This window comes from Bactrocera dorsalis, chromosome 5, assembly GCF_023373825.1.
Source record: "Bactrocera dorsalis isolate Fly_Bdor chromosome 5, ASM2337382v1, whole genome shotgun sequence".
In the NCBI taxonomy this organism is placed as follows: Eukaryota; Metazoa; Arthropoda; class Insecta; order Diptera; family Tephritidae; genus Bactrocera; species Bactrocera dorsalis.
Window position 1 is genome coordinate 19,332,131 of NC_064307.1, and position 23,722 is coordinate 19,355,852.

Genomic DNA, 23,722 nt, shown 5'->3' on the forward strand with positions numbered 1-23,722 from the left:
TATCGCAGTAGCAAGGGGCGCCTGTGGGCCCTATATTAAGTTTTATGTACGTGTCTCCTAAACCACTAAAGCTACAACCAGCAAATTCGGGTGAGAGGCAATATATTTTACCTCCGTGATGGTATAAGCGTGACACCGATAAACTTTTGGTAAAAATGGGTGAAATCGGACGCCTATATCCCAAACACAAATCCAAAAGTAATTAATATAACGGGATAAGATTGTCCACTAATAATTCCTCTAAAGTATGCCTTTTTTTGACCAAAAATGAAATTCAGAGAGAATCCTTTCCAGACAATAGTAACTTTGTGAATCAAAAATGGGTTGAATCCGGTCAATACTTCCCAGAGCCCGCATGTGTCTAATATAAAGATTTTCGAACTTCTGGTTGATTTTATGCAGTATATATCGTCCAATATGTGAGATATCTCAATAAAAATTACAGATCGTGTTTTAATTTAATATAAAACATTCGGTTGCACCCGAACTTAGCGCTTCCTTACTTGTTTAAATATTGATCTGAAATTTTGCAGATGCTTTTTTCTTCTTATTAAAAAGTTGTTGATTTTTCGGAATCACCGCTATTGGACTGATATGGCATATACATACATACACATGTAGATACATGTTATACAAACTGACCAAAACGCAAGTCCCTTTATGGAAACCTGTTTTATTTGACAAGTTACCTTCTCGAAATTTGGCGTAGATTAAATGGCGGATTAGGCAGCGCAAAGTCTCTGGTCAAATTGTTGAGATCGGGTAACTATAACAAATAGCTGGCATACAAATTGGCAGCTCAAACTCAAGTTCTTGTATACAATACTTTTTTATTTGACAAGCTATCTTGTTCAAAGCAACGCTACAATCTCCGCTCTAGGTCTACAGTTCGTACCACAAGTTGGAGGCGACAAGGACCAGAAATAAGGGAAATTTTGCAATAAGATCTTTTCACATAGTTATTTTAGCACACACTGCGTTTAATATACATATTTATATGTACAGTATTGGTGCTGTACTTAACCCGCCCGTTTATAAAAAAAAACAAGAAATGACGAGGAAAACTTATACGACGGATATATAAAAAAAATTAATTTCCACATACATCAGTAGGTATTTATTGATTTGCAAATATGCCATATATTATTTCATGAGTTTTTTGTTATTTTGCTAACCGCCCCTCTTCGATTATGACCTTACATTAATTTCATTTCAAACATAGCCAGTCCCAATTTGTCAACGTTTTCAGACAATTAGAACAATTTAATAACTGGTAAGTTATTTAACGTAATTAGTTATTAGCATTTATATTCTTAATTTAATGACCCTCGCAGCGGCAACGACTTGATGTTTGTATTTCATAATTAATAGCTGCAGAAAACAAAAAAAACTTGTTAAATGTATAAATTGTAAACTAGAAATATTTACAAATTCTTTTCAAGAATTTACCAACTGTAGTAAACTAATATTGCATATTCTTAAGTATGCCTCTAGACATTAAAAAATAAAATAATTTTATTTTTTAGTTTTAATTTGCATTAGCGTACCTAGGAATACATATTTTGAATAATATTACCTACGACTTTCATTTTAACATTTGCGTTTACTTTAACTCATTGTTTGGGTTTACTTTTGCTAAAAATTATGGGCTATATTGGTGCATCATATCCCAACCAATTGATATAGATATAAAAAAATGGATTATACAACATAACTGGAAAGTATGCCAATTTATGATGTATATATATATATAAACAATCATATTCACAATTATTTATGTATTTCTTAATCGGATTTTCTTTGACCTAGCTTACTTTCGATTAGCAAATTTTAAATTTAGGTAAATATTCGTATCAGTATCATTTTATTCCAAGGGACATTTTCGAATTAAATTTTTTTGTTTTATTTTTCGTCTTTTTACGTGTGTTTGTAATTGGGTCGGTCAGTGAATCAACCGAAGTAGCACTCACTTAATATTAAACACAAAAAGCATTAACAAATCAATTGGTTTCACCTTTGTTTTGAATACGCTTAACACTCGTAAGTGCAGAGTGGAGAAATAGAGCAAACACTCAATCTAGCAATTCAATACGCATCACTGTCATAATTTATGTCTTGTTGTGCTTGCGTTGAGTCATCTGAACGATCGGAGGTCGGTTCTGGATCCTGATCTGCGTCTACGCTCTGATCATTTCTGGCGGGACTAAACATCGGTACAACAGCTGAGTCAAAAGCATCTCTCAGCTGGTTATTTGCGCCCTTCGGATCCAGATCGGTGGCCCAGCTGAAGTGCATAAGTGCTGAATCCACATTACCCAGGGTTTTATGAATTTTACCAATTAAATAGAAAACTACCGATTCCTTTGGTACAACCTCTTTCAATTCTTCGAGTTCGCGCAATGCCTCCTGATGCTTGCCCAATGAGAAGTAAATTGAGCCACGATGGAAACGTGCCAATGGATTTTTCGGATCCAACATTGCTGCTGTGTTTAAAGTTTGCAGTGCTTGCTCCTTTTTCTGCATAAAATATTGCATTGCACCAATATGCACCAGAATCACTGAATTTTGCGGATTGATTTTTAATGCTTTGATGTAATATAATTCAGCTAACTCGTATTTTTCTTGCTTGGAATATATAGTACCCATACCAAACCACGCATTATAGTGACGCGGATCGCGGGCAACAGCAGCATGGAAATAGTCAGCAGCCTTATCTAATTCTTCGGTTAAAACGAGTTCATGCCCAAGCAGTGTGTAACTGTAAACAAAATCGGGATCCACCTGTACAGCCCGTTTGAAGAATTTAATTGCCGTCTCGTGCTCTTTATGCAATGAAAAGCAGTTACCAGCCACGCACCAAGTGATCGGTGATGTTTTATCCTGATTGATTAAGTCCTGTGCTAGAGCTGATAAATCGACTTCTTTTTGCAAATGCCAAAGCGAGGATGAGTATATCTCCATAAATTCCAAACGATGAGGCTCATTTTCGTGTATGTCTTTAAATACGGAAATCGCAGATTCGTATGCGCGCAGTTCATAGTGAGCTAAACCAATGAGGGACTGTACCCAGCTGGAGCACAAGTGATGCTTTGGTATTTTGCTTTCAAAATGTTTAATAGCTGCTTTACACTGATAAAGTGTGAGCAGTTTATAACCTTCACCTAAATCCCGCAATAATGACATTAAGCCATCTGCTGACTGTTTCTTTAGTGAGAGCACATGATGCGCCATTGTTTGTGCGTTATTCAAACTATTGTTCAGTAACACTTTGGTGTCTTCGATGGAACGATTGTGACCAGTAGCTGATGTTATTGTCTCAATCTTTTCTTTGTCTTTTCGTGCGTTCTTCTCATTCAACTTGTCCGCATTGATAATAATACTTTTATCTTCGATCAGTTCGTTATTTAGAGAAATTTTAGGCATGCGCGTCTTAGTTTTCCGTGGCGGAGAACGTGGCAGTGCAAACTTGTTGCTAGTAATATTCGGAGATTTGTTGTTTTCTTTTACGGAATAGGCACTATTACTAAACAAGCGAGAACTGCGTCTTACAGCTGCGTTGGGAATAAGTGAACCTGGAAATTAAATTAGGAAAAATCTCAAATTTACTACATATATTTTGAAATATATAAATGTAGACGTACCTGACGATACACCACCTTGATTATTGGGTGTGCGTGGAGTAACATTGCCAGTTTGTGTAAAAACTGCAGGTTTGTTGGTGGTTGTGCCACTTTCTTTTCGATTTATAAGACTACTAACATGACTTTTCATTTTCTTTCCAATTACTTTAGACTCCTGATTTGCTTCCATTAATGTTTGTGGTGAAGGTGTGTTCAGAACACTTGTATTCGTTTGTGCATGACCTGTGCCGACAAAAGAAGAATCACCACCGCATGGACTATGAATGGGTAAAATGCCGAAGCTGGGTGTTGTTGGCGAGATTGCTGAGAGGTATTTGAATTGCCGGCGAAATGGAGTACCGGCTCCAACGTCGAAATTTTGTATTGGATTTAAGCTAGTGTGTTCAGTGCTGTTGTTGCTGGTGGTATAACCAATTGGTGTATCTTCCAGCATCATCATGCCAGAATTTTGCAAACTACTGCCAACAGATATATTTGCTGTGTTGACACCGCGTAGCATGGACATTGAATTGTTTAAATTGTTGCTATTATTGTTTGGGGTGATTAGACTCTGGAGGGTAATGATATTCGGCTGTGATTGCGGTTGCCATTGTTGCTCTACTGGTGTGCAAAGTATGTAATTTGAACTATTATTTGTATTATTCATTAGGATATCCGAAGAAGGATTATTTATGCCAATGTTACTTAAATACTGAGTACCACTATCGTTAAGCGTTATATTTTGTCCCGTATTACCACATAAAACCATGGAATTAGAATTTGCGCTGCCTTGACATGTATTGAAGACATCGGTATTGGAAATTTGGAACGTAGCAGCTGGATCTACATATTCGCCCATGTGGCATAGGTCGGCGAATGTTTGCCACATAAAGGGATTGAGTTTTAGTGCACGGCGTAGTGCTTCTGCAGCCATTTTACTTCTTTCAGTTTTTACACATATCTGGGCAATCAATTGCAGCACAAAACATGCGATTTCTCCAAATTCTTTCGCAATATCTTCCAGATTTTTTATATCACCAAAACCGCCGTTGACAAGCACACACTCGGATTCTGCATATTTCTTTAGTTGGAAAGCGCATTTCGCTTGTAAAAACCGACAATACGGCGAACGACGTGCTTTCTCTTTAAGTAACCAATAAGCTTGGTGTATCAGATTGGATCTGTAATAGCTAGTGGCGAGCAGAAAAATTGTTTCATCTGTCTCGACTGAAATAAAATATAAATGTAAATTTCATTGGTTGTAGAATTTATTTTAGACGACCGCTTACCTTCACAGCAGAGACGTTCCGACAGGAAAACGGCATCTTTGTAATCGTAAAAGTTTAGACAATGCCAAATGGCGGCCTTTGGAAAGAACAAATAGTAAATAGTTTATATATGTATTAATATTTACATTATTAATAAAAGCTAAAATTTTTTTTTACCTGCACTGGCTCCTGTATAATCATGTTATCTGTTAATTGTTTGTAAATACAACCCTTCGCATTTACTCTTCTACAATCAATTTACACGTATTACTTCAGAAGCACAACACCTAAAATAGAATAATATTTAAACACTTTCATTTTCAACAATTTCTCCAATATATTGTACCTTTATACTTGCAGTAGTTTAGAAAAATTGTTACTTTAAAAGTTTTATCATGGAGTTTTGTGAGTTTAGTATTTTAATCCTGTTTTCCACAAAACGTCACACATGACACAAAAAAATGTTATTTCTCACCACAAAAAACTAGTTTTAATGTAAAATTATATCATTAATTTGTACATTTTGCCTTACTTTAAAATATCAAAAAAAAGGGAAACGTTTTTGCAAGATCTGTCTTTTTACAATTGGGAAAGAAAATTTTGTTATTTTTTCCAACTTCACTTCGGGGGACGCCTGTGACTGACAGACAGTCTTTGGTGCTTATGCATTGGCCATCACCATTTCCAATGTTCTTGTATTATTTACGTCGATATATTTAAACCTCAATAGATAATAAATACTTCACTTATTATGTGCTGTAACACTTTTCCAATTTTTATAACAAAATTATTGGTTTCTAATTTTATAAAGAAATATTGTAAAACCCTTCGTTTTTTCGTCAACGCAGAGGTCCAATCACATAACTTGGAGATGCCACATTATATAAATAGTAGAACAAAAACTTTAAAACAGAGATGTTTAGACAAAGATGGTTTGCTACTGAACGCATCGGCGAACTTATGAAAAACGAAAAGCTTTGATAAGAAAACAATTTAATATGCCCTTATTAATTTATTATTATGCATTATATGAAACTATAAAGGCTTATATTTTTTGTATATCATACATATACATTTATAACCTTAAGCAAACAAATTTATTTTTATTATATTTAAATTATTTTGAAACTTATAAAATGGTGTTTAAATTATATATATATGACTATATATATAACATTTTTCCATTTGTTTCTAATTTTCTTTACGTTAACTACATGGTCGATTTAACCACTGTAAACAGTTAATATGAGCACCCTGTATTTAAATGTTTTTTCCTTGACATATACTAGCATAAACAGCTGTTGTAATTTATAAGGTGGGGAAACGTCAACAAAGTTATTTCTCAGACTTATCACAAAATTCATGTTAATATCGATGGGTAATTAGGAAAAGTGCATAGAAATGATGATTTTACAAAATGTTGCTTAAATTAATAATATTGGTTTTGTTAGTATTTCTACTGGCATATTGGTAAGTATATAGATAAATGTCTTTTGCAAGAGACTTGATAATTTTTACACGATTTTCAGCATTCTACCAAAAGGGATCAGTTGGTATCTAGTTAAAAAGTTTAAGGTAAAAGTACGAATTGGAAGCATTAGCTTACGTTATCTTGCGTTGCGAAATGTAGATGTCAGTAAAAGTGGTTTTATTGTGGTAAGCACTAATCAGAACAATATAAACCAATTATGCAAAAAATAGTAAATTAATTTATTTTTTTTATTTACAGCAAATTGAAGAAATTTGTCTTCGTAGCAGTTTTTTTAACACAGAGGTAACGAAACTGCTATCAATCTATATACGGGATATACGTATAAACAAAGATATACAAAGCAATGATGTCACAGCAGAATCACTTCGGGATTCTGAGCGTCTACATAGTAAAGCTCGTCAGGAGGAGGAAAAAGATGTGCCAGATTTCCGGCGAGCTAAAGTACCACCGAGTATACTAACGTTCGCTCAGGTAAAAATATATAATGGCTTATGACTGATTATATTATATTAATTATTTATTTTGTATTTTTTTTTAGTTTATGGCTATGCACATAAACAATATTTCCGTGGTACTTATGAATAATAATTTCGACCCCGGCTGGTTCATACATGCAACAGCAAGGGAGTTACATCTGGATGGCAGTATTGTGCATAACGATAAAACTTTACTAGTTAATGCGGCGCTTAACGATGCTCAGGTAAGATCTGTACTTTTACTGATTTTCTCTATATAAATTTTTTCTATTTTTCAGGCGAAAATGTTGAGACATTGTCCTTCACGTCGTCAATCCTTGGAAAATCTAAATAAGATACAACCTTGTTTGGGCGAGATTAGTTTCGACATTGCCTTAGATGCTACACTCTTTGCGCACGGCCCTTTATCAGTGGACGTAAGCAAATTAGATTTATAGAACAATATTTTCATTTTATAAACATTTTCTCTTATTTTTTAGAAACTCTCTTTGGCAATGAATAATGCACGTTCCACCATACACGGTAGTTTATACGATTTCTTAAGTGAAGCGAAGCAACGTACAAAACCACAACAAAATTTAGAGAGCAGAGTGATAAGCACGGCTAATTCACTTTCGCAGCGTCGAAAGAGTTTCAGTAACGAGTCATATCAGAAGATCTCACCCATTATACCCAAGAATTTTAATTTTGTGATTAAAGCAGCTACCTTTTCGGCAGTGAAAGAGAATTCCCAAAATGATTTTAGCGCAAAAATTCAATTATTCAGTGTAAGTGTGAAATTAATGATTATTTTTGAGTGCTACACTCGTATATGTATTATATTTATGCATCTGCTATACACTTGCTTAGATTACTGGGGAATTCAATTCGAAATCTCTGAATGAAAATGCGTCCCTTCCAGCATTGTTTACCAAAGTGTTGCTACAGCATTTGGACATTGATACCAAATATGAAAAGTTACTTTTTGTTGAACAATTTACTATTGATTCCGTGGTGAGTATAATTTAACTATCACACAATAAAATTTGTAAATTACATTGTTTTACCGATTCCTTCTTAGCTGGAAAATGATGTTCTAAATTTATATGTAATGCTTAAAACATTCCAAATAATATATAACCATTCTGAAATCTACGATTGGGTACACAATAACTTTTTATCGCGTCAGCGTATAAGTCAGCAGCCGTTACAGTTAAATGCAATGAAACGCTCGTTGCCGGAACGTTTAGGCCCGGATACATTTTATGCAACACCCAACGAGAATATACTGGATCCGTTGCTTATAACGTCCAAACCGTCGAATAATGGCATACTTGAAAGCATATTAAAGCGCATAGTGGTTAAAGGTATGAAAAACTTTTTTTTTGACAAAATAACTTCACAAAATTTGCCATAGAAAATTGTTCAAGGCAACGCTGTAATCTTCGTATAAATTTTTCGGTTCGGACTACTATAGCATTTAGCTGCCATACAAACGAACTGTATGGAAACTTGTCAGTTGTGAAGGATATTCTAGTAACCTTATTTAACGTATTGTCTTGTTTTTCTTTCATTTAGGCTGTGCAGAGTTCTGGAACGTTTCCGTGCTCATGAAGTTGGACGATGAAAACGCTGCTATGAGCGTTAGTCATACCAGATTCATATTGGAACAAACCGAAGAGAAACGCAGCTCCTTATATGGCAATCGACTTTTGAATTTGCTCTTGAATCAGCGTCATTGGAGCACAGAATTAATGATTGAATCATTGTGGTGGTCCTTGGGGAATTCCATAAATGACACCAACAATTTAAAGAAATCACATTCTCCAGGCTCGCCATTCTTTCTCGGACTCAGCTTGGTCAAATTGAGTTCATACGCCAGTGTCACGAAACTAGAGGTGTCCATACACACGCTACGCACCGAATATAGCATGAGTCTTGCTGAATTTATAGTAAAGTCTGTCAATTGTATAAAACAGTATGGTGGTCTCAATTCCAACGAAAGTGGCGTTGGCAAGCGTGTGTCACGTGTTCCAAACACCGGCACAAATTCCATTTCTGGTGGCTTACTAATATCAGCGCGCATTAAGGATATCACAGCATATTTTATTAATCACCATCAAGCTTGTCTGCTCCTAAGCTTCTCAGATATATCGCTATCGCGCAAGCAACAGGTGTCCAGCTTCAAATTTGAGGACTTTCAAATGGCCATTATGCGTTCCATGAATGCGTCATCGCTATGCCTCAACGACTTCACCGACATATTCGCCAGTTGCAAAACAATACGCATTGAGCATGAAAAAAGCGAAAATAAAGTGTCGGTCTACATTCCAAGTAATACGGAAGCCATGTGGAACGCGAATTTGCACATGCATATATTGACTTTGGCACGTGACATGAGCGATTTGCGCACCGAGCTGGCTTTGCCGCAACACACGGCGGAAATCAAGCCACCGCATACTAAGAAAAAGTGGATCATCGAACTATCGGCTGAATTGAGCACGGTATTCGAGATTAAACTCTCCGAACGGCATACGATGCAGTGGTTTGTCGAGAACTTATTCTTCAGTCATAAAGAAGCGAATTTCATCTCTGCGGAGAATCTTTTCATCAAAATCGATGACCAGCACATATTCACATTGAAGGAAATCGACGTGCAGTCGCTACCACGCTTGGATATGCTCACGCAGGAGCGTGTGAATTGCGAGGGCTTTGTGCTGCCCACAAACAAAGTGTGGGTAACAACAATTGGCGCCTTTAAGGTATGTTAGTGTTTAAAATATGCTGATTTGAGTGCAGTTTAACAATATTTATTTTTACTTGCAGGCCATCTTTCCCTACGATCACGATTTTTATGATGCGGTGCAAAATGAGTTCGTGTCGCATTTTAAGTGGCTGAAATTGGTGCATAACTACAAGAAGAAGCCGTTTACAGCTAGCTCACCGCTCCCAAGTGATATGGTCATACAGGTAAATTAAAAATTTTATATACTTTACTATTTTAGATACTTAGTTTTAACAAACACTTATTTTCACTTATCAAAAGACCCTATAAAGTATATGTACATATGTAGTTCCTCATGTTTGAGATATCGTTCTGAAATTTCGCACACGTCCTTTTCTCTCCAAGCACCGGCTCATTTGTCGGAATCGCCGATATCGGACAGATATAGTATATATCTTATTTTCACTTGTCAAATCATATAATCGGACTGCTGAAGATCCACTTCTTGTATGGTGAACATATTTATTTGACAAGATATCTTTACGAAATTTAGCACAGATTATTTTCTAACGCAATGCCACAATCTCCGAATATATTATTCGGATCGGACTACTATAGCTTATAGCTGTCATACAAACTGTTCGTTCAAAATAAAGTTCTTGTATGGAAAAGTATTTTATTTGACAAGTTATTTTTAAAAAATTTAGCACAGATTATTTTCTAATGCAATGCTACAATCTCCGAATATATTGTTCGGATCGGACTACTATAGCTTATAGCTGTCATACAAACTGATTGGTCAAAATAAAGCTGTTGTATGGAAAACTCTTATATTTGACAAGTTATCTTTACGAAATTTAGCACAGATTATTTTCTAATGCAATGCCACAATCTCCGAATATATGGTTCGGATCGGACTACTATAGCTTATAGCTGTCATACAAACTGTTCGTTCAAAATAAAGTTCTTGTATGGAAAACTCTTTTATTTGACAAGTTATTTTTAAAAAATTTAGCACAGATTATTTTCTAATGCAATGCTACAATCTCCGAATATATTGTTCGGATCGGACTACTATAGCTTATAGCTGTCATACAAACTGTTCGTTCAAAATAAAGTTCTTGTATGGAAAACTCTTTTATTTGACAAGTTATCTTTACGAAATTTAGCACAGATTATTTTCTAAGGCAATGCCACAATCTCCGAATATATGGTTCGGATCGGACTACTATAGCTTATAGCTGTCATACAAAGTTAACAATCAAAAGCAAGATTGAAATGTTTTTATACCCTTCTATGCTGTAATAAATGCGCCTGTGGAGGGTATTATATCTTCAATGCAGCACAAGTTAACGGTTTTTTGCTTTTATAATTTTGCTTCCTAGTTATTTTATTTTTTCCCAATTTTCTTATATTTTTATATATTTTGTTTTTTGCATATATGTATGTTTTTATTTTTTATATGTATTACAGCATATATGTATGTATATATTTTTACTTAATTTTTTTACACTCTTAAAAAATAACATTTAATTTGTTTCTATAATTTTTAAGATCAAAGAATTTTTGCTCGAAATCAGCGACGATCCGTTTGAGGTGAAATTGCGTGACAATTATGTGCTGCTTGTGGATGAATATTTGGAGGGTCTCAAACGCAAGGCTATATTCGATAAGAAAATTGCCGAGCGTTGTCTGGTGCCGGCGAGCACAATAGAAAGCCTCTATGCAAGTTTAGTGCAAAAAAATTCCGAAATTTATATACAACGCTCGAAGAAAATAAGAGAGAGTGGACCGGTGCGCACGCGCTTGCTGGCGTGGATTATGACGGATGTGGAAATAATGGCAATGGCCGATCCATCGCTACATGGTACCGAGAATGTGACGCGTATAATGCGCGACATTGACTGTGAAAGCCCCTGGCCGGAGGAGGGCTTGGAATTCACCACACTCTGGTGCCGCAGCGTGAATATCAGTTGCACAGAGTGGAAATTCATGCTGCGGTGATTTTACTGAATTGATTATTTTTAGCTATATTTGAAGATAATTTTGATTTTTTTTTTTTCCTGCAGTGATTTTCCACAACCCATGTTCTATGTCAAATCGATGCGTCTCTTTGGTAATTTATGCGGCGCTGAGCAAGCTGCGTCCAAGCGCGCTAAGCGTGATGTTTTCATAGAAGTTGGCGAGCCTTTCGGCACCGATGTTATACAGCGCAGCATGCCGTCGCAAAAATTCTATCACGACTTCGATTGTGAACTGGAGTTTTGCAGCTATGCTTTTGGTCCCTGCTGGGAGCCGGTGATGGCGCAGTGTAATCTCAGTTTCGAGAAAATTTCGGCACCCTCTAAAGATCCAAGTCCGCCCTTGCCTTTCTGGGATAAAATGCGCTTGCTGTTTCATGGACGTCTAACAATGATTGTTAAGCAATTCACGGTTTTGTTGCATGCTTCATTGGATCCCTATAATACAACCGAGGAAATGGAGCTGACATGGAACAACGCCGGCATTGTGTGGACAAATGCAAAGATCATGTTCAAAGGTGAACTAAATGTGAGTATTAAGAGTTTTTTTTATCTATAAGGAATTTTTTGCAACTTTGACATGCCTTCGTAGATAACGGTACGCACAGCTTCACGTTACGACGATTGCCGGCTGCTGCATTTTCCCAATCTTAAACTAACATTTAAATTAAATTGGGTTTGCCTGGCCAATCCAAATGATCATCACGCAGTTATGCCTTGTGCGCCCGACAAGTTGCCCGAGTATTCCAGCAATCAAGTGCACGATTCCTTCCGCGCCTTCCGTTCGCTTAACCTAAATATTTGGATTTCATTTGAAACGAAACCGAAGCATGGTGAGGAAGTGGAAGTCGACATTCCAAGCTTGGTTCTGTACGGCAGCACTTTGCGTTGGTTCGAGAGCCTCAAGCTTATACTGTCCGGTGTTACGCGTCCAACACGCCGCGGTCCGGTATTCAACAATGTGCGCCCACGCAAGAAGCAACTCAGTCGCCATTATAAAAAGGCAAATTTACAAATGAGCTTACATCACTTTCAAGTGCTCTATTGGATGTCCCATGCGCTGCATAAGGGTTTCCAATTGAACGGCGGTCGCGTGTCCTTTAGTTCCGAATACTGTTTATCGCTTTGTCCCATCGATGATGGGCTGATTCACAGGCCGCGTGCTGACTGGTCGACCGTGTATATGAATTGTGAATTGAATGACGCTGAAATATGGTTGAAGAGCATACTTACCGAAAAGCTCGATAGTAGTGCGGAGAATTTGGCCAGTGTCGGTGATGCCTTCAAAATAGTGCGTTTTTACTTTTTAAGTGTGGCCAAAGTTTCGTACGGACGTGAGGCGCTCATACAAACCGGCAGCAGTCAAGATGAGGAGTCGAAGACCAAGAATACCACGCCCACACATAAATTGGTCGTTTACGATTTGAAAGGCGCTTGGACGAAAAACAATCGTGATGTGGCGTTCGCGCTCTTCGATTCGTTCATGAAGTCACAGAAGCTGAAGAATAACTTATCCACAGAGGCCGTGAAGAGCTATCGCAAGGAGACTAATTCCAATGTTATAAAGAATAAGCGTAGCGATAGCACAATCACACTCACAAATAATACCACAGAGGTGCTACCGAGTAAGTCCTCCACTTATCCAAGTTATAAATATATATTAACAATCTCTCGAAACTTACAGTTACCAATGCCAATAGCGCCATCAAGAAGGTACAACCCGCCAGCCATGCAACAGCGATGCTGCAGCAGCTAATAGCTGAGGCCGATCACAAATTCAACGTTTACAGCGACGACCAAAGCACGCAATCACGCGAATTACAGCTACAAGGTTTACAGGCGTGTTCGGCGCAAGATGTGATACATGAGAATTGGTCCATATCATTGGTAAATTCCCAAGTGTTGCTCAAGGGTTGTGAGACATCGGGTTATGTAATTATTAGCGCGGCGAAAGCGGAGATTCTGCAACGTGTACACCGTCCCGTTTGGCGTGATAGATCGTTGGTATCCAAGACGACCTGGAAGGGTTTGCTCGAGTGCATGCAGTACTATGCCACAGTGAGCGCTGGTGAAGATGACTCGCTCATTGAAAAGGAGATCATGTGGCTGACGGTGGATAATATTCAGGTAAGAGTATTTGAAATGATTTAAGGGCGCTCTAATTTCGGGTGGGTTCAAACGTTATATACTCTTAGAAACCAATAGGATAGATATACATACATATGTGGTACGGATGTTTGACATTCAATTATGAATTTTAAAATCAATATTAAACAAATGAGGAATGGCGTAGCTCGTGAGTAAACGTACATTTTATGCTCTATGAAATTTCAAGGATCAAAGCGGAAGAAATATCTGCCAGTGTAGCAAATCTTTGTATTAAATAACCATTTTGCTTATCGAGGTCACTGACGTTTGACACTTAGCCAAGTCCACAACCTTTGTTTACATTTAGTTAAGGCAATAACCTTTGATTATATTTTATGAGGCTCCTTTGTTTAAATTTTTTGAGGTCGATTACCTTTTTTTAAATTTAGCCAAGTGCACAACCTTAGGTTACATTAGCCAAGTCAACAACCAATGTTTATTTTTGGGGTCGCGGACACTTTTGTTTAAATTTTATGGGGTCAATAGTCTCTCTGTTTACATTTTAATATCTCAATGACATTTTGTTTATATTTAGCCAAGTCCCCAACCTTTGCTCACAGTTTTTGTTAACATTTTGCGAGGTCAAGGACCCGGATTTTTATCCGGCCAAGGACTGTCAACTCGGCAGAACTCTGCCGCTACAACAACAACAACCTTTGTTCACAGTTTTTGTTAAAATTTTGCCGAAGTCAAGGACCCCTTTGTTAAAATTTTAAGAGGTCCACAACCTGTGTTTACTTTTAACCAAGACAACAACCAATATATAATGAGGTCAATAGTCTCTTTGTTAACATTTTGATATCTCAACGACCTTTTTGTTTATATTTAGTCAAGTTCACAACCTTTGTTCACAGTTAGCCCATACAACAAAGTTGTTTACATTATGGGGTTATGACCCTTTTGTTTAAATTTAGCCATGACAACATCCTTTAATATCCTCTTTGTTTGCATTGCGAGGTCAGTGGCCCTTTTGTTTACATTTTATGAGTTCAACGATCCTTTTGTTTTCTTTTAGCCAGGTCAACAACCTTTGCTTATACTAAAAATATTTTCTTTTTCAGGATAAAGACGATACTGTGATCAATGATTTGCCAGATATTCCGCATCTAGTCGGTAGTGGACGCAGTGTGGGCGGTGTTGTTTCGGAGACTGTGGGTGCCTTATCGATTGAGAATCCAGGTGAAACACAGCCTGTGCAGCTGCAGCGCATTGTGTCGCGTTGTAAATGTGAATTCTTCTATGTCAGCTATGGCGACACGATAGATCCAAATTCCATAACCGAAGTACCACCACCACCATCCGAGGAAACGCTATCACCGTGGGAGAAACAAGATGATCCCGTGGATGCCTTCACCTTAATGCATCACGACCTCGATGTCTGCACGAATTCCTTGCAATACGCTATGATTCTAGATATTGTGAACAATCTATTGCTGTACGTAGAACCGCAACGCAAACAGGCTTTGGAGAAATTGGCGCGCATGCGTTTTCAATTGCAGCTACACTCCACGGAGGATCAGAAGCGACCGATACAACAGAAACAAACCATGATACGCAGTTTATTGATGAAGATCCGTGGGCTGGAGAAGGACATACATCTCATTGGCAAGGATCGTGCCGAAGAGGGCGACACGCTGGAGCTGAGACACGAATTCGAACGTGTACAATTGCAAATACGCGAAAGTAAAGAGGAATTGAATACGCTTAGCGAGGAGCTCGACATGATGTTGTTGTGCTATAAGGAAACACAGCTATCGCAGCTGAGCAAAATATCGAATGTGAGTGGGTGTTATAAACTAATGTTTTCATTTCATTTAACATAATTTAATTGTCAATCAAAATCTTTATTTTTCGCTTTTCAACACCAGGTGCGCTCCGACAAATCGCTAACCATCGTGCGTGCAAATGAGATCTGCTTTAAGCGCGCCCAGTGGCGTCTCACAGAAACCGATGGCCAAATCGGCATATCCGATCTGGTGCTAAGTGGCTTCTTGTATACGAAAAAGTCGAAAAGTGACGATTCTGTCGAACATTTACTTGAACTGGGCAATATACGCATGAGCAATCTGATACCGCGTGAGATATATCGTGAAGTCTTAATGCCCACAGAAATCCAAAAAGATATGCCAATCGACACGCATAAACGTGTTTTGCGCGTCTTTTGTCGTGAGAAACCGCCGGTGGGTGGTATTTCAGTGAAGGAGCATTTCGAGATCAATGTGGCGCCCATCACTATTGCTATAACGAAAAAATTCTACAGCACAATGTTGAAATTCTGCTTCCCCGATCGCGACGCTTCCGAAACGGAGACTGTAGATGATATTGAAGAGAATTCCTCCAGTTCCAGCTCATCATCGGCCGTGCAATCGAAAACAACTAAGAAACCATCGAAAACAAAAAAGGGTTCGAAAGACTCGGAATTCTATGTGAAAATTGAAAAGGACGATGTGGAAAAGATGAAAGAGCGCGCTGAGAAGAATAAACTGTTTATCTATATAAAAATTCCAGAAGTGCCTGTGCGTGTCAGTTACAAGGGCAACAAAGAGAAGAATCTTGAGGACATAACGGATTTTTCGCTAGTCATACCAACACTTGAATACCACAATGTCACTTGGACGTGGTTAGACTTGCTATTAGCTATGAAATCAGTGAGTCGTCGCGTGATATTATCACAAGCAATAAAGCAGAAATTGCAAATACATCGCCGACAACCGGGTACATCGACTGGCGAACGTTCGTCGCCGCAGGAGGAGGACAAAGCAAAAATGCTGTTTGGTAATCGCTTATTGGTGAGTGCAATGTGTTGTAGTTTTAGTGAGTTGTTGTAATTCATTTATTTTTGTAGAATGAAAATCGCAGCCAAAGAAGAGGAGTTTTCAAATTCACCTCGAGTAACAAGTGATATGCCGTGATAACTATGAGATTTAAGTGCTGAAATTATACACATACATACATTATACTCTACATAGGTACATACAATATAAATACATACATACATGCCTATTGTTCAAATTTGACACGGACTGTCCCATTTAAACCGCATTCAAAAGGAATTATTAAAATATTTTCCCTAGACTATAGCAGTTTGTACACCTTTTTCATGTTCGAGCACAGTTGGAGCTCCATATGTCAATTAGTGTTTGTTTGGCAGCTGTTTGTTTACGACGCGAAGTTTTTGGAAGTTGCAGAAGTGTTTTTGGGCGTCTACTTTATCATCAACATAAGTATTTGAGTGGCACAAAGTATTCAATAAATGTCGTGAATTCACCTAAAACTTGTCTCATGCGCGTCTCGTCCATCCACCGCTGTTATTGACATGATAATAAAAACGAAACGGTTAAAGAAACAGAGTTTGAAAATCGTCGTGTTGGCATCACTGAGATAGCAGAGGATCTGAAAATATCTTATGGGTCGACTCAACTCATTTCGCTTAATGTTTTGGATATGAAACTTTTCAATGCTAGTCTCATACCAAGAGACCCGAATTTTTTGAAAACGACGACGAGTGGTAGCCGCTAACGAAATGCTTGATAAAATAGCAAAGGACCTTAGATTCATCAAACGCTGGTTTATGTTTATGAATCTGACGTCGAAAATGTCCAATAATCTATCGACTGGCGCGCCAGAAAATAGTAGAAACGGAAAAAGAAACCAAATTCTGAAAATGAAAATGCTGAAGGTCATCCCAGTCAAAGCTTATAACTAGTGTATGAAAATTGTATTAAACATTGACTTACTTGTATTGGTTCAGAAGCCTAATTTCAAAGCGATAATTTATCAAAAATGTTTTTTATTTGTATTTTTATATTTAATTTTTTTTTATTTTTTTATGTTAAATTTGTTTTTATTTATATATTTTTTGTTTTTAATTTTTTTTATTTGTTATTTTTATTTTCTTATATTTTTTTATTTTTTTCATATTTTTCGTTTTTTTTATTTCTTTTAATATGTTTTTAGATTGTTTTTATATTTTTTATGTTTGTTTGATTTATATTTAGTATTTCATTTTTATTTTATTTATTTTTTGTTTTTAGTTTTTTTATATATATTTTTTTTTATATTTTGTTATATGCTTTTTAATTTTTGTTATTTTTCATATTTATTTATATATATTTTTTTTTTTTTTTCTATATTTTTCTTATATTTGTTCGATATTTTTTTTTTTAATATTTCTTTTAATATTGCTTTTATATTTTTTTATACTTTTTAAATGTTTTTAATTTTTTTATATCTTTTCATATTTTTTGCAATATTTTTTTTTTAATATTTCTTTTAATATTGTTTTTATTTTTTTTTTATATTGTTTTATATTTTTTATATATTTTTATTATGTTGTTTTATATTTTTTACTTCTTTTATAGTTTTTTATTTTGTTTGTTATTTTTTATATTTATTTATATATTTATTTCATATTTTTTTATATCTTTTCATATTTTTTTTTATATTGCTTTATATTTTTTCATATATTTTTATTATGTTGTTTTATATTTTTTACTTTTTTATAGTTTTTTATTTTTGTTACGCATTAGATTTAGATTATTTTTTTTATTTTTGTTATTTTTTATTTATATATTTTTTTTATTTTTTTATATTTTGTTTTATATTTTTTTTTAATTTTTTTTTTTTTATTTTTAATTTTTTTTTTTTTTATTTATTTTTATTTATTTATTTTTTTTTTTTTTTTTTTTTATTTTTTTTTTTAAATATTTTTATACTTTTTTTAATTTTTTATATATTTTTTTTATATTTTTTTTTTAATTTTTTATATATTTTTTTTATATTTTTTTATATTTTTTTATATTTTTTTTATATTTTTTTTTTGTCAGTCCGCGTCAATTTTGATCAGATGATATATACACCCAACCAATGCAATAAAATACATCAACACTTCTATTTATTATAGTTTTAATAATGTGTATTTAGATTTCTTTAACACAGTTACAATTTAAATTAATTTTAGTTATACACAACACTATAATGCTAGTACGAACGTTTGTATCATAACCATTAAAAAACTACTATAATAATTAATGTATTTTAATTAGCACACTTTATGCAATATGTATTACCCTCACACGAAAACCATACGAAAAAAAAACAGGAAAAAAGTAAAAAATACGAAATAATAAGTGTATAAGAAAATACAATGCTATGCAGTAATGTAAAATATACTGTAACACTAGATGTCTATTAAATGTTATCTATGCCGTTACATACATAATTTTTGTGTAGTTCCTCACTTAAACAATGGTTAAGAGACATTACAGTAAAATTGCTTTAGAATTACTAAATTTCAATAATTTCTATGTTTTTTTTTACAAAGTTTTCAAAATAGATATCCATTTTGTTTGTGAATATCAAAACCGTTATACATACATATTCCTTCATCAGTTTGTTGGTATACATATCTAAACACTGTATTCTCGACATTCTGGAACTATTTAGCCTAAATACAATATTAAACAGCAGATCCTTGACGCCGCACACTAATTACACTGCAATCCTTATTTATTTCAACTGTTGCTTCAGCGGTGGCTGCAATAGGGAGAAAAAGAAATTTGTAAACAAAAAAGTGAAGAAATTTTTAGTAACAATAAAGAGCACTTGCAAATGTTTTATGTGGAAATTATTTACTTGAATTTAATTGAAGGATGTAGAAAAAATCGAAATTGTTTGTAAATTTTTAATAGGTTTGCAAAGGTAAATAAATAATATATTTTTTTTTAATAATAAAAATTTATTAATAACTTTTCGACTGAGAAAATCGAATACCGGAATTGATTCGTGTTTTACATCGTTAACAATTGCTTTCGACAGTGTCATAGACATTGCGTGGACAAAAACATAGATTTCCGAACTACTCGACCCCCTTAGAGGCAGCATGTTGAGCAAAATATCTCTATAAGCTTCTGAATATGTCGTTGTTGTTGGTTTGATTACGCCAAAAAACTTCCTCCTTTAATTTTGACGAACACTGTCGGGTTAGCACTACATGGCTAGGTAAAAATCGCAGCCAGTTTCAATTACATAGACCCGGCTGTCCGGCCATTCAAAATTTTTTTTTCACACCAATCACGTAAGCAACATCGAATTATGAGTTATGCATTCCTTCAAAGGGTTTGTATCCGTTTCTATGACAATTCTGGTCTTATATCCTATCAAAGACTGTCAATTTATTTACTTCAAATTTATTTGGGGAGAGTTTAATACTGCTCAACAGTAGTCATCCCCAAAAAACTAATAACGCTGTGCAAACCAACGTTAAGCAGTACCAAAAGATCTCTTCGATCCATTACATACCAAACGAGGTTTCAGGGTTTTAGGTAAGGCGACTCCCTATCGTCCGACTTCTTCGAACTGCTGCTGGAGAAAATAATTCAAGCTGCAGAACTTAATAAAGAAGGTACAGAGTGTACAGCTGCTGCCGTACGTGAATGATATTGATATCATTGGCCTCAAGTTATATACACGTACTTGAGAATACCCTCTATTTGAGATTGAACCGGCAAATAGTTTTTTCTGGAAATGTTGATTTCAGAGTCGATGAAGAAAACTTCTCCGAAACGGCTAGACCGATTGACTTGATCACATGACCTTCTTGATATATTTCTCATGGAATGATATCTATAAGCCACTCTGAAGAGTAATTTTTTTCACAAAAAATGCTTTGCGTTTTTCTTTTAATGGATTCATGTAGATTTAGCACTGATATACCCAACATAAGTAACCTATAATAGGTCTCGCATGACGTTTATCACATATTAAATTGATCTTGCGCCCTGTAGAGACGATTCGAAAGAAACTACCATACTTTAATTCGTTGGCTTTCGCCGACGAAGGAAAAATTACTTATAAAGCGAGTGCAAAATATCTGGGAATACTTATTATTACAACTACAAAGCTTGTAGCTGCTTTTCTGAAACTATGTTGGTATTAACTTACCAATACAAACACCTTCTTCGGTATTGAGCGTTGCACCAGTTCGCTGAGCACATTGTTATGCGAGTCGTCTTTGCCGGGATCGGCCTTCATATTGTATTCTATTGTTAATTCGGGCAAGTTCACCCAGCCAACGCATAGTGGGTAGAGATTGTAGACCAGCTCCTTTTCACTGTACGCATAAATGGAGATATCGAGCTGAAAGATTAAAAAAATAATAATTTTCACTCTATGACATGTTTGAGTACTTTTGCGCTTACTTGCTTGTGTCCGGAGCAAATAAAATTATCCGCTATGCTAATGCTTAGGGTGGCTACCAAATGCAACACATTCGAGGTGGGATTGCGTAATACAACTTTATAGGTCATAGGCATTTTTACGAACATTTTCTCCTCAATGGTGCAGTAAATATTCAGTGGCGGCTCCTCGATCTCCAGACCTTGTATGAGAAATTTCGATTCGTTCTCTTCTTTATGGCCACTACGTCGCCAACGTATACAATAAACACCGAAATTGGGTTGCTGTTGTATTGTTGTTGTAGCTTGCGTTTCAGGTTCGGCTGTAACGATACGTTTGAAGAAACCACGACAGTGACCGGTGACTTGAATCGCTTCTATTGCTTTATTGAAGACAACACGCGTATTTAATGCACGAGCCGTCGCCGACAACGCTGTCGAATTATCAACACCGTCTGCCGCCTCCAGCGTTGTGGAGTTGAATTTCTCATCAAACGATGAACCCGAAGCAGTCATCGCATTGTTGGGCGCCAACAGCGAATTCGTAGAACCGGCACTATTATTTATTATTGTCATGTTGTTCGGTATTTTGCCCATGAGGTGTTTGTTCATGTGCGCACTGGCGACTACGTCGGTCGCATCACCGACAACCGCGTCGCGCTGCATATTCTTAATGGCGCTGAGTTTGCGCGCATGCCTAGAACGACTGAAGAGCTCCGACTGTATGTCGCCACTTTTGGTGCGTTCGAAATCTTTCGCAGTGGCCCAATCGCTGGTTGTGGCGTTCGTACGTAGCACGATTACGTCCTCGAGTTTGTCGCGATTGCGGTAGGTTTGCGTAAACTTTTTCCTCTTAAAGCTGTAAGTCGACTGCACCAAGTTGTGATCCTGAAAAATACAAAAATTATATATATTTAATGGAACAGTAAAAATGTATTCGAAACACTTACACAAATGAAGTACGTTTCGAGTATGTCAATATCGACCGGTGCCCGCACTTCGATATTGGCGCGTAGTAGGAAATTTTCACCACGATATACCTTCGTTAGCGGTCGCTTGCTAAGCGTGTAGAAACGTGCAGAGAACCGAAAGTCGAGCTCACATTTGATGTTGATGGTGTCTTCGCGCGTTTTGCGTAGTCGACTCTCGTCGAGGAACTCAATCTGGACAGGTGTTGAGACCGTAAGCGGCTGCACATCCACCGGAGGAATGAAATTGCGTACGTTTTCGGGCGAATTTTCCACGCTGCTGGTTGTGCCACTATCGATCTGTGTCATGGCGGTCGCTGTCTTTGGACGTTGTATGTCAATGACATAGGATGTCTTTTGCTGTAGCGCTATTGGTGTCTCTACCAAACTGAAGACATAGTAAAGCACTGAATTCGAACTTTGCATGGACAATTCGCCAGTGTCGATTTGTATGTGCGAATGCAATTTCTGGCGACCGGGCGATAGATCTGTGGTAAGAAATACTGGTAAAGAAAGAGAGAGAGAGAGAGATAATTAATTCATTGATTGGAGAGCGAATAGTTTAATTAAAAAAAAATTAATTATTTTTACATTTAATTCAGAGTTTTATTTAGCATAGTTAACGGGTGATCCAAGTAGATGTACTTTTTTCAATAGCCTTTTTTGACGGATCACGAAAGATTTCCTCTGACCAACGTTACGTTACAAACCGTTCAACTTTATTACGAAAATTCACGTTCTGTAAAGAATGTGTTTCTCACGCTTCGCTGATCTTAATCGGCCTAGCGTACTATTCGTAAAACCATCACCCATCTTGGACCGAATAAACCACGTCCAGCACACAGTGAAGAAAATATAGCCGCCGTAGCTGAGCGTGCACACGAATACCGTGGAGAACTGATTCTGCGCCTTTCACAGCAACTCGGACTGCCATATGGAACGACTTGGCGCATTTTACGTCGAGATTTGTGCAAGAACTGGAACCAATCGACCTTCTCAAGTGACATCACTTCGCTCTATGGGTTCTTAAAAAATTCCAAGAAGACCCAAATTTTTGGAGCAAAATGAAGAAATTCAAGAGCTATCACTTCATTCCGAAAAAATAACGGTTTGGTGTGGTTTGCGGGCCCGTGGAATCATCAGTCTATATTTTTTCATAAATGATGCCGGTGAGAATGTAATCGTCAATGGCGACCGTTATCGCGCCATGATAACCGACTTGAAATAGATCACCAGAATGATCAGATTAAGGACAAACTTACTCCGTTTTGTTTGATAATATGTGGCCAATTTGAAGGTAATTTAATATTGGATACTCTCTTGGAAAACCTTCGTGTTGGGAGCATAAAATGTACCAGTCGCTTTCCCAAGTTTCTTTAGAGGCAAATTTTTCACCAGCAAAGCTAATCTCCATATACAGGTGTATTTAATTGGCGTTAAGTCCAAACTACCAAGAAGAACCTGCAAACATATGTAGCTTCCGAAGCTTTTGTCGAGTCACTTTCGTTGTATGTGACCTGGTGTTGGGCGATTGCTACTTTTAGACAGTCCAATTGTTGACGGAACAGGTCTGAATTAAGTGTTTGGCTTTAAGAGAACACCTCAAAGATGATAATTCCCTACTAATTCCACGAAACACACACCAAAACCTTTCTCAAGTCAATCCTGGTTTGTTCGCTATTTATGCCAGCTCATTACTATTCGACTACGATCGCTTTTGTTTAATGTAGCCGTTCCATGAAATTTTTTTTGTGTTAACTCGTGTGTTGCTCATCGTCTTCTTTTTATTTTTAACTCTAGGGCAATCGAAACATTATTTATCGATTGGTCTCCGCAGTTTGCGTTGTGCA

The 23,722-nt window shown here is 36.4% G+C and overlaps 3 protein-coding genes across 4 annotated transcripts in view; 1 reads left to right on the plus strand and 2 right to left on the minus strand.

Moving 5' to 3' along the window:
• Positions 1–1,052: 1,052 nt before the first annotated feature.
• LOC105225160 (cell division cycle protein 27 homolog) lies at positions 1,053–5,764 on the minus strand. Its single transcript, XM_011203502.4, has 5 exons — positions 5,235–5,764; positions 5,066–5,175; positions 4,910–4,985; positions 3,642–4,847; positions 1,053–3,572 (listed from the first exon to the last, which is right to left on the minus strand). Exons 2-5 carry the CDS (start codon positions 5,087–5,089, stop codon positions 2,086–2,088), a joined length of 2,793 nt encoding a protein of 930 aa, XP_011201804.2. The 5' UTR covers positions 5,090–5,175; positions 5,235–5,764; the 3' UTR covers positions 1,053–2,085.
• Positions 5,765–6,190: 426 nt separating this feature from the next.
• LOC105225161 (protein KIAA0100) lies at positions 6,191–16,726 on the plus strand. The gene is made up of 17 exons (XM_011203503.4): positions 6,191–6,358; positions 6,418–6,544; positions 6,618–6,851; positions 6,919–7,080; positions 7,135–7,272; positions 7,336–7,623; positions 7,706–7,849; positions 7,917–8,202; positions 8,414–9,597; positions 9,662–9,805; positions 11,115–11,560; positions 11,630–12,110; positions 12,174–13,206; positions 13,266–13,708; positions 14,791–15,507; positions 15,598–16,518; positions 16,575–16,726. The coding sequence occupies exons 1-17, from the start codon at positions 6,306–6,308 to the stop codon at positions 16,629–16,631; spliced, it is 6,858 nt and encodes a 2,285-aa protein (XP_011201805.2). The 5' UTR covers positions 6,191–6,305; the 3' UTR covers positions 16,632–16,726.
• Positions 16,727–18,617: 1,891 nt separating this feature from the next.
• LOC105225168 (trafficking protein particle complex subunit 11) overlaps positions 18,618–23,722 on the minus strand; it is a 43,834-nt gene continuing 38,729 nt past the window's right edge. For both annotated transcript variants that reach the window (XM_011203510.4, XM_049459335.1), the window contains exons 13-16: positions 21,855–22,375; positions 20,929–21,792; positions 20,672–20,866; positions 18,618–19,264 (exon numbers count right to left, since the gene is read on the minus strand). In XM_011203510.4, the coding sequence (XP_011201812.2) occupies positions 19,238–19,264; positions 20,672–20,866; positions 20,929–21,792; positions 21,855–22,375 (1,607 nt within the window). In that variant the 3' untranslated portion in view covers positions 18,618–19,237. The remainder of the gene's footprint in view (positions 19,265–20,671; positions 20,867–20,928; positions 21,793–21,854; positions 22,376–23,722) is intronic.